At 38.0% G+C, this 13,410-nt stretch overlaps 1 protein-coding gene across 1 annotated transcript in view; it reads left to right on the top strand.

The window, feature by feature from the left end:
* Positions 1-9,122, top strand: part of LOC130851835 (probable maltase-glucoamylase 2) — a 92,023-nt gene extending 82,901 nt beyond the window's left edge. The window contains exons 46-51 of the mRNA XM_057732546.1: positions 135-184; positions 3,473-3,643; positions 4,961-5,456; positions 5,517-5,576; positions 5,877-6,487; positions 9,057-9,122. Coding sequence (XP_057588529.1) covers positions 135-184; positions 3,473-3,643; positions 4,961-5,456; positions 5,517-5,576; positions 5,877-6,487; positions 9,057-9,122 — 1,454 coding nt within the window. The remainder of the gene's footprint in view (positions 1-134; positions 185-3,472; positions 3,644-4,960; positions 5,457-5,516; positions 5,577-5,876; positions 6,488-9,056) is intronic.
* Positions 9,123-13,410: the final 4,288 nt, after the last annotated feature.

Below are 13,410 nucleotides of genomic sequence, written 5' to 3'. Positions count from 1 at the left end.
TTATCTTGATCAGTAATTGTGATCCCACTGAAGTATTTTCTGACTGTATGCAGGATTATCTGCTATTGTTGAAATAATGAGTAGTTGCTTATTCTTTTTTTTTTTTTTTTTTTTTTTTTTTTTTTTGCTGGCAGATACCTATGAAAATGGAAACTATTTCTTGGCAAACTTTACAGCAGCTCAGGTAAGACTGTTTTATTGAATTTTATAAATCCTTTCCCAGTTAGCCACAGACTGAATATTATCAGTGAACTGTATAAATATAGTATCCCACATCTTCCTGCCTTTACATTTATAAATTAGTTCTGTTGATATTAAAGTAAGGAAGACACAGTTCTTATTTTGACAATTGTCCACCATATCATCACTCTATAAAAAGAAACCTGTAATTCATATAATACTAGGGAAAAACAAGTTCTTAAATGTATGACATGTTTTTAGGAGATGAGACATTTTCTGGCTGATAAAATTTTGACGAATAAATGCTGAATCAGCTATCTGTTGCACAGCAATGGTGCATAACAAACAACCTCAAAACTGCAGCAGCATGTAACAGTTCATACTTATTTAGTTCATAAGTTTGCAGTGTTCAGATGATCTAAGCTGGACTCGGCTGATCTTGATGGGCTCACATCCATGTGCAGTCATTTATGGGAATGTTAGGCTGCTTGGATGGTCACATATCTGGAGAGGGTCGGTCACATACTGGGGGGTGAGCTGGCTCTTGTATGATCTAAGATGGCCTTATGGGCAGGTTTGGGCATGAACTTTCATGATTTGGGCAAAAACAGAAGTGAAAATGCCTGAGGGATTTTTAAAATGTCCATTTGCATTAAGTTGAAAATAGGCAAAGTCACATCGCCAACCCCAACAGAGGTGGGGTAGAATACCCCATCCAGAGAGGGAGGACATTACAAAATTACATAGAAAATGGTATGGATAGGGAGGGGTGAATTATTGGAGGTGATAATACAATCAATCTACCAAGTGTGTTAAATGATTCCATGGATAATCTATATAATTCTAATTAGTGTAGGAGGATCATTCTCTGTCAAACCTATTATCTGCATCTCTGTAATTTTTACCTGTGTTTTTAAGTAGAGAATAGTATGACACAAATCTATTGTGTTTTTTCTACATAACAGTGTTTCAAGTATTTGAAGGTATCTGTCATATATTCCTCCTGTCTTCTCTTCTTGGAATTATATATCTCTAGGCTAAATTCATACTTCCTCTGTTTTGTGCTTATACTGGTTTCCAGATTTGATTATTCTGTTTGGACTACAATTACTCTAGATTTCTCTTAAAGCATGGTGCCCAGGATTGAGAGATTATCTTAGAGCTGCACTATGGTATGCAATATGATAGCCATTAGCTTCATGTAGCCATTGAGCATTTGAAGTATGACTAGCTTAATTTGAAATATTTAAAAGATTATAAAATATCTCATTAATATTTTATGTTAAATATATGTTAAAATAATCATATTTTGGATATATTGGGTTAAATAAAACATTTTCAAAGCAATTTCTCCTGTTTCTCTTCACTTTTCAAAAAAGTGACTATGAGAAAATGTTAAATTACCTATGTGGTTTGCATGACACTTCTATAGGACAGTGTGGACTTCCTACTGCAAAAAAGACAACCTTAAAACCTCAGTGGCATGCAACAATAAACACCTGTTTAGTTCATAGACTAAAACTAAAAACTAAAAAAAGCTCCTTTTAGCTAGACTCTGTTTTCTTACTGTTATTGCTTCACTCTATGTTAACTTTTTAAACACATGTATCACATTAGTTTCATAGACATGATTGTTAGGTCATGCCATCTCCATTCTGCATTTGCCTCTTTGAAAATAAATGTAAGACTCTGTGTACTCATTAAGCATATAACTTCTCTATTCCTAATTTAAGAAAAGATGAATTGAAGATTATATATTTTTCCTCTGAAAGTATTGCTTTTTAATGACATCGTTGATCTAGAAGTCCTGGGTTTTAGTTCTGTTTCTACTGCTAAATAGTTATTCAACCTAGGGAAGATATTTCTCCTGTTTAATCTGTTTCTTAATTATAAAACATTAGATTCCCCATAAACAGCTTTTAACTCTGAAGTTCCATCCTCCTGTTATTCCAAAGTAGTGATGAATGGATTCTTGTTTCTATGTGATATTTGATGGAATTGTTCCTAAGGATCAGTGGCTTGAAATGAAAGAGAACTTCCCCTGGGAGTAATTTTTATCAATGGTGTTCTGTCTGGTATGAGGTTATGGGGGCTGGGGGCTGATCTGCAGCATTCACTAATTTCTATGGTGTAAATAATCCCATCATTTTAGCCAATTTCCAACTATTGACTAGCTTGCAAAATTCCAGGCAATTTAACAATGGGATCTCCCAAATCACTAAGAGCTAGCTCCAGCATACCCATTTACTTCATGTTATTTTCCTTTCTCTTCATTTTCTCTTGGTCCTGCTTGCTCAATCAGTCACAAAAGTCTTGTTAATTCTCCACAATGCCAACGGAACATCTTTTTCTTTCTACTGTTGCTATCAGAGTGGAGGCGTTTATAGCTTCACTCTACTACAACTGTCTCCTTGACTGATCGCATAAAATCTTCATCTTATCTTTCATACTTAACCAGGAATTTCTCTGCTTAGCACCAGCTACAGTTGCCCTTGAACTCAGTGCCTTTGTTCAGTGTGTCCCTGCCTCCCTCCACCCCATTCCCTTTGCTATCCATTTTGCCTTTATAAGCTCCATCCATCCTCCCAAGTCTTCTCAAGTTTCATGTCCTTCCTAAGTCCTTTCTTGACTACCCTATTCCCACAGTGCTTTTCTCTTTCTCTTAACACCCGTAACAAATATTCACGATGATTTTCGTTCGGTCCTTAATCACATACCACCTCATGACTTCTCTCACATTATTGTAACCCTTGTGTTGATACTTAAAAAGTATTATGATTTTATCATGATTGAAATCATGAAATGAAAAAGAGCTCGTGATTGAGATAAGTTCCTATAATTAGTTGCAAACCGTCTTTAGTCTAGGGACTGTTTGCCGTAATTCTTTGTTCAGGCTGTGTTAACTTATACGGTACTATGCACATAGGCCCACCTTGATGCCAACCACATGTATGTCCTTTAGCTAATGTGGTCTTGAGCTGCTCACTTCCTTTCCCAGAGCCTCAGTTTCCTCATTTGTAAAACAGAAATAACGATGCTTTCTTTTCAAAATCATTGTAATAATTAGTGATAATACAGGTAAAATAACTTTCATAATGTTGATACACAAACCTATTTTTGGCACCTCAAATTTATTGTAACAAATAGGAAGTATGTCTTCATGAAGTATTTAAGAATAAAAGCAGCTGGCCAGTACAGTAGTAAGTTGAGATTTTTAAAAACATTTTAATGGGGAATATAGTCTATCAACAGATGTATTATGCATTTTTTCCTCTTTATACATTCTTTGCAGAACGTATTGCAAATCCAGACCATACACAATAAGTATCTGAGTGACTCTAATCCACTGAAAGTTGGATATATTAAAATCTGGGGCATAAGTTCTCCTTATGTAGCACAAGTCACTGTCACCTATGACAACCAGCAATCCGTGGTGAATTTCAACAGTGACCCTTACAATCAGGTATGTTTCAAAGGAATGTTATCATATCATACATTAACTTTATTTTTCTGCGAAGTTATTAGCACTATTGCCATTGTTATATTTACTTATATTTGAAAGGTTACAGACATGTGCAACAGATATGTTCCTGAAAAGCTGCAAGTACTGAATCATATTGTAAAATGCACATTAGTGATCCTCCCAGAATAGTCCAGGGATAAATGATCAATGGTCTGATAAAATCCTTTCCATGCGTTTCCCAAAGAAATTGTGCTGGGTGTTAAGATGGTCTCCTAGGCTAGTGCAACACAACATTTATTTCTGTGACAGAGGCTACAACAAAGAAAGAGTGCTCCTCTGAGATTGTTGGAGATTTCCCCCTACTTTTCTAAAATTACTCATATTCCTGGTCGAATTGATAGATCTTGTAGTTTTGTGAAAATTGGCAGTAAATTGTGGTAATCATCAAAATGAGTATGTTTCACCAGTGGTGTGAGATAAGATTATTTGGTTGGTAAAACAGAATGACATAAAAAGCAGACCCTACTAGACCCTCTAGGAGTGTCTGCTTTAGTTACCAGAGCCAACTAATGGGAAGATGAATTATCCGTGGAGGTAGCAGGAGTAACCACAGAGTTAGTAAAAGTACCCCACTACAGAACACTAGACCTGTTATAAATATGGTTCCTAACACACAGGGGTGGTTTAGAAAAGTGACAAGATTAGTTCCTGTTTTCTAAAAGGTGAAAAAAAGAATGTCCTGCTCATATTTGGATTTTGAAAAATAACTCGAATACGCACATAGATTTTTCTCTCCATAGTCTCTTCTCGGTAGCTACTTCAAAACATTTTTCCTGAACTATATTGAATTCAGACCCCCCATTGCAAGTTAGTACTTCCAGTTAAGACTATGCAGAAAATCTTTTAATACCTTCTTTTGGGGACACTGTAGCCTATCAGGTGCCTACTATATGCCAGATACTATACTAGGTGTTGGGATGGTAAAACATGAAAACAGGGAGGTTAAAACTACTGGCAAAATAAAGAGACTTTTATAAACACTGGTTTAAATCAAAACCTCAAATACTTGTGAGCAGTGTGGTTCTGATTAAAAGAAGTGGAAAGAAACAGATTCTAGCATAGGGATTATATGCACAGCATGTCTCCAAATTTATCTGTCAGAACCAGTGGGGCCTGAAATGGAATCTTCATATCCTTCTGTTACTCTCTGGGAAAATAATGAATACATTGTTTTTTGTTATATTGTAATTTGAGGTATAATTTAATTTAATGTATTTAATTTCTAAAATACCAACTTTGTTTCTTCTTTTCTGGCAGACACTAACTATTAACTTGACTGACAAGATTATCAGCCTGCAAAAGTTAACTGAGGTTACTTGGATTCATGGTGGTTCTATAGCTTCTACTACACCTATGATGAGTACATTCCCAATGAGTCCTTTACATCCTTCTACTACTTCTACTACTAAAGCTACAACTTCTGAGACTATTAGCACTAGTTCTTCTCCTTCAAGTGCTATTACTGCTAGCACTTGTGCTACTCTTCCTATGACAACCACTCCTTTCCCAACAAGTGCTATTGAAGTTTCAACTGGTACCAAGCCTCCTGATACCACCACATCTTTCCCTACAAATACTGCTACTCAGAGTACTAGTGCTACTCTTCCTGTCACAAGCATGCCTTTCCCAACAAGTGCTATTGAAGCTACAACTGACACTACTGTTTTCAGTGCAACTACATATTCGCCTATAGACACTACTACTGCTAGCAGTCATGCTACTCTTCCTGTCACAACCATGCATTTCCCAACAAGTGATACTGAAGCTACAACTGACACTACTGTTTTCAGTGCAACTACATATTCGCCTATAGACACTACTACTGCTAGCAGTCATGCTACTCTTCCTGTCACAACCATGCCTTTCCCAACAAGTGCTATTGAAGCTACAACTGACACTACTGTTTTCAATGCAACTACATATTCGCCTATAGACACTACTACTGCTAGCAGTCATGCTACTCTTCTTGTCACAACCATGCCTTTCCCAACAAGTGATACTGAAGCTACAACTGACACTACTGTTTTCAATGCAACTACATATTCGCCTATAGACACTACTACTGCTAGCACTCATGTTACTCTTCCTGTCACAACCATGCATTTCCTAACAAGTGATACTGAATCTACAACTGACACTACTGTTCTTAATCCAACTACATCTTCGCCTATAGACACTACTACTGCTAGCAGTCATGCTACTCTTCCTGTCACAAGCATGCCTTTCCCAACAAGTGCTATTGAAGCTACAACTGACACTACTGTTTTCAGTGCAACCACATCTTCGCCTATAGACACTATTACTGCTAGCAGTCATGCTACTCTTCCTGTCACAACCATGCATTTCCCAACAAGTGATACTGAAGCTACAACTGACACTACTGTTCTTAATGCAACTACATCTTCGCCTATAGACACTACTACTGCTAGCACTCATGTTACTCTTCCTGTCACAACCATGCCTTTCCCAACAAGTGATACTGAAGCTACAATTGACACTACTGTTTTCAATGCAACTACATCTTCGCCTATAGACACTACTACTGCTAGCAGTCATGCTACTCTTCCTGTCACAACCATGCCTTTCCCAACAAGTGCTATTGAAGCTACAACTGACACTACTGTTTTCAATGCAACTACATCTTCGCCTATAGACACTAATACTGCTAGCAGTCATGTTACTCTTCCTGTCACAACCATGCATTTCCCAACAAGTGATACTGAAGCTACAACTGACACTACTGTTTTCAATGCAACTACATATTCGCCTATAGACACTACTACTGTTAGCAGTCATGTTACTCTTCCTGTCACAACCATGCCTTTCCCAACAAGTGATACTGAAGCTACAACTGACACTACTGTTTTCAATGCAACTACATCTTCGCCTATAGACACTACTACTGCTAGCAGTCATGCTACTCTTCCTGTCACAACCATGCATTTCCCAACAAGTGACACTGAAGCTACAACTGACACTACTGTTCTTAATCCAACTACATCTTTGCCTATAGACACTATTACTGCTAGCACTCATGTTACTCTTCCTGTCACAACCATGCTTTTCCCAACAAGTGCTACTGAAACTATAACTGATAGTACTGTTCCTAATGCAACTACTTCTTCCCCTAATACTACAACTGATAGCACTAATGTTACTCTAACTGTCACAACCATGCCTCCCCCAACAAGTGCTGCTGAAGCTGCAACTAATACTACTGTTCCTAAAGCCACTATATCTTCCCCTACAAATACTACTACTGAGAGTACTAATGTTTCTCTTCCTGTAACAATCACTCCTTTCCCAACAAATGCTACTGAAGATATAACTGACACTACTTTTCCTAAGGCAACTTCATCTTCCCCTATAAATACTACTACTGATAGCACTAACATTACTCTTTCTGTCACAACCATGCCTTTCCCAACAAGTGATACTGAAGTTTCAATTGGTACCATGGTTCCTCATGCAACTGCCTCTTCCCCTACAAATACTACTACTGATGGCACTAATGTTACTCTTCCTGTCACAACCTCTTTTTCTCCAACAAGTGCTGCTGAAGCTACAATTGATACTACTGTTCCTAATACCACTACACCTTCCCCTACAAATACTACTGCTGCCTAGCACTAATGTTACTCTTCCTGCCACAACCATGCCTTTCCTAACAACTACTATTGAAATTACAAGTACTAATGTTCCTAATACTACTGCACTTTTCCCTACAAATACTGCTACTGCTAGGACTAGTGCTACTCTTCCTATCACAGCTACTTCTTTCCCAACAAGTACTACTGATATTAGCACTGGTGCTGCTGGTACTCATTCTTCAACAAATACTGATGCTACTAGCACTAATAATACTGGTCCATTAAAACTACTTTTTTCCTACAAATATTGGTGCTGATACTACTAGCAATAGTTTTTCTATTATGACTAATTTCTCTGAAAGTATTTATGCTACGAACACTACTATTGCTATAGTAACCAATTCTCCTACAGTAACCACGTCTCCTCCTGCCAGCCCTAGTAATGATGATTCTATTACAAATTCTCCTTCCCTTACAATGTCTGGGGATGATAATACTAGTGATACTCTTTCCACAATGACTACTCCTTCTCCTACAGATACTCATGCTACTTGCACTAATATTCTTTCTCTTGGACTACTCCTTTTTCTGTAAGTATGAGTGCTACAAGCACTGGTGATACTGTTCCTTATGAGTACTCGTTCTTCTCCAAGAACTGATGCTATTAGTACTTATTTATGAGATAATCTTAGGCTGTTGCTGTTTCTGTTAATGACTGCATTCACTTACAAATCTCTAACTCTTCTACAGACCAGAATCACCCAGAGATGAGTATGTAAAGATATGGCATATCAGAGACAGTCTCTGCCCTGGGATCAGAGTTCACACTTTTGTTTGCTTTTTCTTTTACTTACCAGCTTTTCCCTTCTTATTTTACTTTTTAGATTCTCCTTCAGTGTTTTAAGAGTTTCAGCATGTTCTTGGTCTTTTGTATCCAAATGTGCCATTTATTCCTGTCTATTACTTTTAGGCCCCTGTGAATAGATTCACTGTCATAACCAAATACTGCCAGTTGGGTGCCATTGAAGTCTTAACCCTAGGACAGTATTCTGAAAAGGTAGTATGCAGAACCATGGGAGGCCCCAAAACTCTTTCTGGGGTCCACAAGGTCAAGCCTCTTTTCATCTTAATATTACATTGTTTTTGCCTTTTTCACTCACTCTCTCATCAGTAGTCAGTGCCATTTTCCAGAGACTATGCTCTGTGGTGTCCCAATAGATGAATATAGAAACTGATGCAGGAATCCAGCTGTCTTCTTTTAAGTCAGACATTAAACAGATTTACAAATTATAAAATAATGTTATTGTTTTCACTAACTTTTTTGCTTTGGAAAATACAGTGGTCTTTCATTAAAAATATATTATTTATGTCAGCATGTACTTGATATATGGTTATTTTTAATGAAGAAAGAAATAAATATTTTACAAAATATTTTACAAATGACTCCATTTTAATCTCTAATGCAGCAAATATTAGATATAATCCACCCAAACAAAGCACAGGGTCTTCACTAAATTTGAAAGTAAAGAGATCCTAAGACTAAAGAGTTTGAGAATCACTTCCCAAGGACAACAATATCCTAGTTTCACTCTCAGGTCCTGGTAACATATACTGTGAAAACCAAACAAAATTCATCATTCTAAACTATATCAATGGACTTGATCACAGGCTCCCTCCCTTGTAGTTTACTGAGGGAGCTCCAGGGCACTTGTCTTGTTGGCACCAAAAACCCTAATCCTGGACAAAGAGCTCTGTGTCCTTAGGCGTATGGGAGCCTGCTGCCTGCCGACCACAACGGAGCAGATTCAGTGGCCAAAGACTTCACTTAAAGCACCTGAGATTTGGAACCCTCAGGAGGAATTTGTTCAAACAACCATAGTTCTATAGTTACTGAACTCCAATTCTTCTGTGTACATAAATCAATTGTAATTGAAACTTTGAAAAGGTAAGTACACCTGAAAAAAGAACAACCACCACAAAAAAACAACAAACACAGGGCTAAATTTAGAATAGATAATCAGCAGAGATCTACTGTATAGCAGGAGGAACTCTGCTCAATACTCTGTAATAACCTAAATGGGAAAAGAATTTGAAAAACAATAGATACATGTACATGTATAACCGAATCACTTTGCTGCACACCTGAAACTAACACAACATTGTTAATCAACTATACTCCAATATAAAACAAAAAATAAAAAATCATGATCACACAAACAACAACAACAGACAGGAAAAAAGAAGACCTGGGCTTACGTCAGACATGTGAAGAGACTTGAGAATTGAAACTGCAGTCCCTGCACAAGATGTGGTCCTGGAACCAGGTTCAGAAAACAGGGAGAGGGAAGAGGTGAAAGCAAATATCAGTTTGCTGCCTCTGAGTCTTGAGCTTTGCTGGCAACTGTGCTTACAGTAGCGCTAACGCATATGGTTGCCTCCACTGGACCAGTTCTAAGAGCACCACCGGTACCAGCTTGGCGCAGAGTCCACTGTTTCAGACGGATGCCTCTTTCCTTTACTTGCCTCAGTTTCCTCATCTACAAGGCTGAGTAAGCATTGGAACTGCAATGTACGTGGACATGCATTTTCAGTCTTTAAAATGCTATACAAAGGTTCGTTGTTATTATTATTATTGTTTTTATTATTATATAATTCCCCTGAATGTCCTTATATCTATTGAAACATTTTCTTCTTCTTCCCCTTGGATTTCCTGATAGCAGAGCAATTTCTCCTCAATGCTGATACTTTATAATAAGGCTATTCTGAGTCTCCTTTTTCAAACTGAAGTTTTGCAGAGGAAAGCTGTCTTCCAGATGTTCCCCAGAAGTGTTTCCAGTGTTTCCCAAACTGTGCTTCTGGGGAAAGATTTTCTTTTTGTGTTTGTGTTTTTTTATTTATTTTTTTTGAGCTGGGACAAAATGTTTCACTGTTACATAATGTCCATCTTTCCTCACTTTACAAAATAATTAGGTTAATGGATATAGTTTTCCTAATATGATATTTTCTATGTTTCTTTAGCTTTTTTACTTGCTGATATTCATATTTTGCCTTCTAAAGAGCTCTAGTTGAGAACAAAATGTATGAACAAATAACAGACAAGAATAATTTTGACATAGCCAGTAGAGTTCATATGAACTGTGTGTGTGTGTGTAAGTTCATGTACACTATTTTATATGGGAAACATATTTTCTGCCAGTGAAATTAATCCAAGGTCTACTATAGCTTGCAGACTGCAAGTTCCCTGCTCAGAGCAGTCAAAAACTCTTGCTTGGAAAAGTTGACATTTTTCTAAATTGACTTTTTTCTTTTTCCAGGTATCTCATTATGTGCCTTAAAAAAAAATTCGCTCCATTTTCATAGTCTCTTTTTATAGATCTTATGCTTGTTTCTTTTTTAAAATTAACATTTTATTTTGAAATGAGCTTGGAAAAAGTTGCAAAATAGTATTAAAAACTTCAGTATGTTCTTCACCCTGATTTCCCGGATATTATCCATAAATTATAAATTATTTACAATAGTCACTCTCTCTCTTTCTCTCCCTCTCACACACAGCCTGTGCGCCTATATAATTTGAGAGTTTGTAGACACAATGTCTCAACATCACACAAGGACATATTCTTACATAACTACTATATAATCAGCCAAGTCAGGGAGTTAACATTCACACAACGCCACCATCTAATGCACACACATTAGTCAAAGTTCACCAATCATCCCAGTAATGTTCTTTATAAAAAACACTAAACAACAACAATGACACCAGCAACAGATAATAATATAGAAGAGGAGCGCATGTAGCATCTACTTGAATTGGATTTTTGTTTGTTTTTAAGTCTACTGTGGAACTATTCCCCAGCCCCTCTTTTTCTTTCTTGATTTTGACATTTGGGCAATTACAAGTCAGGTCTTTGTAGAATATTTCCATTTGGTTTGTCTAATATTTCCTCATGATTGTACTGAGGTTGTACATTTCTTGGATAGATATAACATAGAACTGATGTTTTGTGTTTCCTGGTACGCCTGTCAGGAGGCATGTGATGGCCCTTTGTTCATAACTGGCGATGTTAATTGGCTTACTTGGTTGAGATGGTCTCTGCCGGGTCTCTCCATAGTAAAATTACTCCTTCCTCTCATCATAATTAATAAATATATAATAAGGAGATACTTTGAGGCTATGTGGCTATCGGGTTTTTCTCCTATTTTGTCATCCATTGGTGATACTTGTCTGATTCAATTTATTACTATAAATTTATTAAATGGTGATTTTCTAACTTCACATATTTTTCTATATTCATTACTTGGCATTAAAAGGGCTCTTCTCTCTTTGCTGTTTATTTTTTGAGTGATGGTTGCTAAATAGCCACTTTCCTGAGCCCCCTCCCCCAAATGCACCCCTTCTCTGAGATCCCTGCCCATCCATACAATCCAGCAACTAAAAGTCTAACTCTTAGAAATCAGGGGACTTCCAAGGGGCTTCACTGGTGTTCACTCGAACTGGTCAGTGCCTGTGCCGTGGCTTCAATATGTGAGGCCAGAATGGGATTCCTGCCATCCAGGATATAGACTAGTTAAGAGCAATTGAACTTCTGGTTCAGTGGTCCTCAGTCTTGGATGTATATTGGAAACACCTGGAGAGTTTAATAATTCACTGATGCCTGGATGCTGCTCCCATCACCCAGGTGACTCTAATATGCTGTCAAGGTTGAGAGCCACTAGGGTGGTGGAGTAATGGAGTTGGGGAGCTTTCTTGTTCAGTCTCAGCTAAGAATAGCAGGAATTTAGATGTGATGAGAATTCCAGCAGACAGGAGTAAGAAAGTAAATTATCAGCTTCACAAAGGAGAGGGAGACAGAGAGACAGGGGAAGGAGGAAGAAGCAGAAGGAAGAGGAAGAGGAGAAAAGTAGAAGAGATGGAAAGAGGAGAGAGAGAGAGAAATGAGGCAAAATACAAAAACAATGGATAAAGCTCATTATAGGGCATATGGGAATTCTTGTGACTTTCCTATAAATTTGAAATTGTATAAAAATATACTTATTCCTCAGGAAAGGCCAGATCCTTGTAAACATTAGCCTGTAGCTCCTTTTGTCATCACAGAAAAAAAGTAATGAGGGAATAAATCCTTTATTTACTCTCCACATTTAAGATGGAGATTTGAGTAGAGGAGGTGAGATAAAAATAGAGCTACAGTCTCAGAGTCACTCAGAGCTGACCTGAACTTTGAGACCACTGAGGGATGAGGAATGACAGAGACCCAACTGCCAGAATATTCTAGGAGGAAGTTGGGGTTATCCCTTTCCACCTCAACTCTAAGCCCTTCTTTTTGAAGTGTGTGGTTAGGCTTTCTGGAAACTGAAGTCACAAAACGCATAAACTGGAAAAAACCTTGAGGTCATCTAATTCAGGCTCCTACCCTATGTAGGAATGATTTAAAACATTTCCCCAGGAGTATTTTCTAAGACCCCTGTCTAACATATACACATAATATCAATGTAAATGCATCCCTTTTAAATATAGAAGCAAATCATTCTCCATAGGTTGATATAAATATAGCTCCTCTCTGGAGGCAGCTGGGGGGACGGGGATGGGGTACGGAATGATCTGTGGCACTGCGAGGGGCTCGGAGGCAGATGCTGTGAACCCAAGGAGAAAACGGCCAGCCGGGGGCTCATAGGAGCTTGACTGCAGCTCCACAGGGGCAGGGGCTGCTTGTCTATTTCTTGTTCATTTTGGTAGCTCCTGTCCGACCAAATGTCGAGCTCACAGGTGGCACTCAGTGAATATGTGCATGGTGGCTCAATGCTGAGATCAGGAGATGGAGAGGAAAATAAAATGAGAGAAGGAAAGCTTAATAAGAAGCAGATATTGAAGTGGGCACCGAGGAGAGGAACTATATGGGCCATGAGCTGTACAAACGGAGCATTAGAAGACTACATGCTGAACCTTGGGGTAGTTGCACAGCTGATTTGAATTTGTCAGGACAGACCTGAGACTAAGGCTGCAGCATAGACCGAGGTTTGGCCTCAGAGACCCAGCCAGGAGATTCTTCTTTTTTTTTCTTTTTGTTTTTACCTAAAAGATCAGGGTTGATCTTTGCCTGGGGGCGGGGGCGGGGGGGG

Source organism: Hippopotamus amphibius, chromosome 4 (genome assembly GCF_030028045.1).
Source record: "Hippopotamus amphibius kiboko isolate mHipAmp2 chromosome 4, mHipAmp2.hap2, whole genome shotgun sequence".
Classification (NCBI taxonomy): domain Eukaryota; kingdom Metazoa; phylum Chordata; class Mammalia; order Artiodactyla; family Hippopotamidae; genus Hippopotamus; species Hippopotamus amphibius.
Note: the sequence above shows the minus strand (reverse complement) of the source record. Positions and strands in the feature narration are given on the sequence as shown.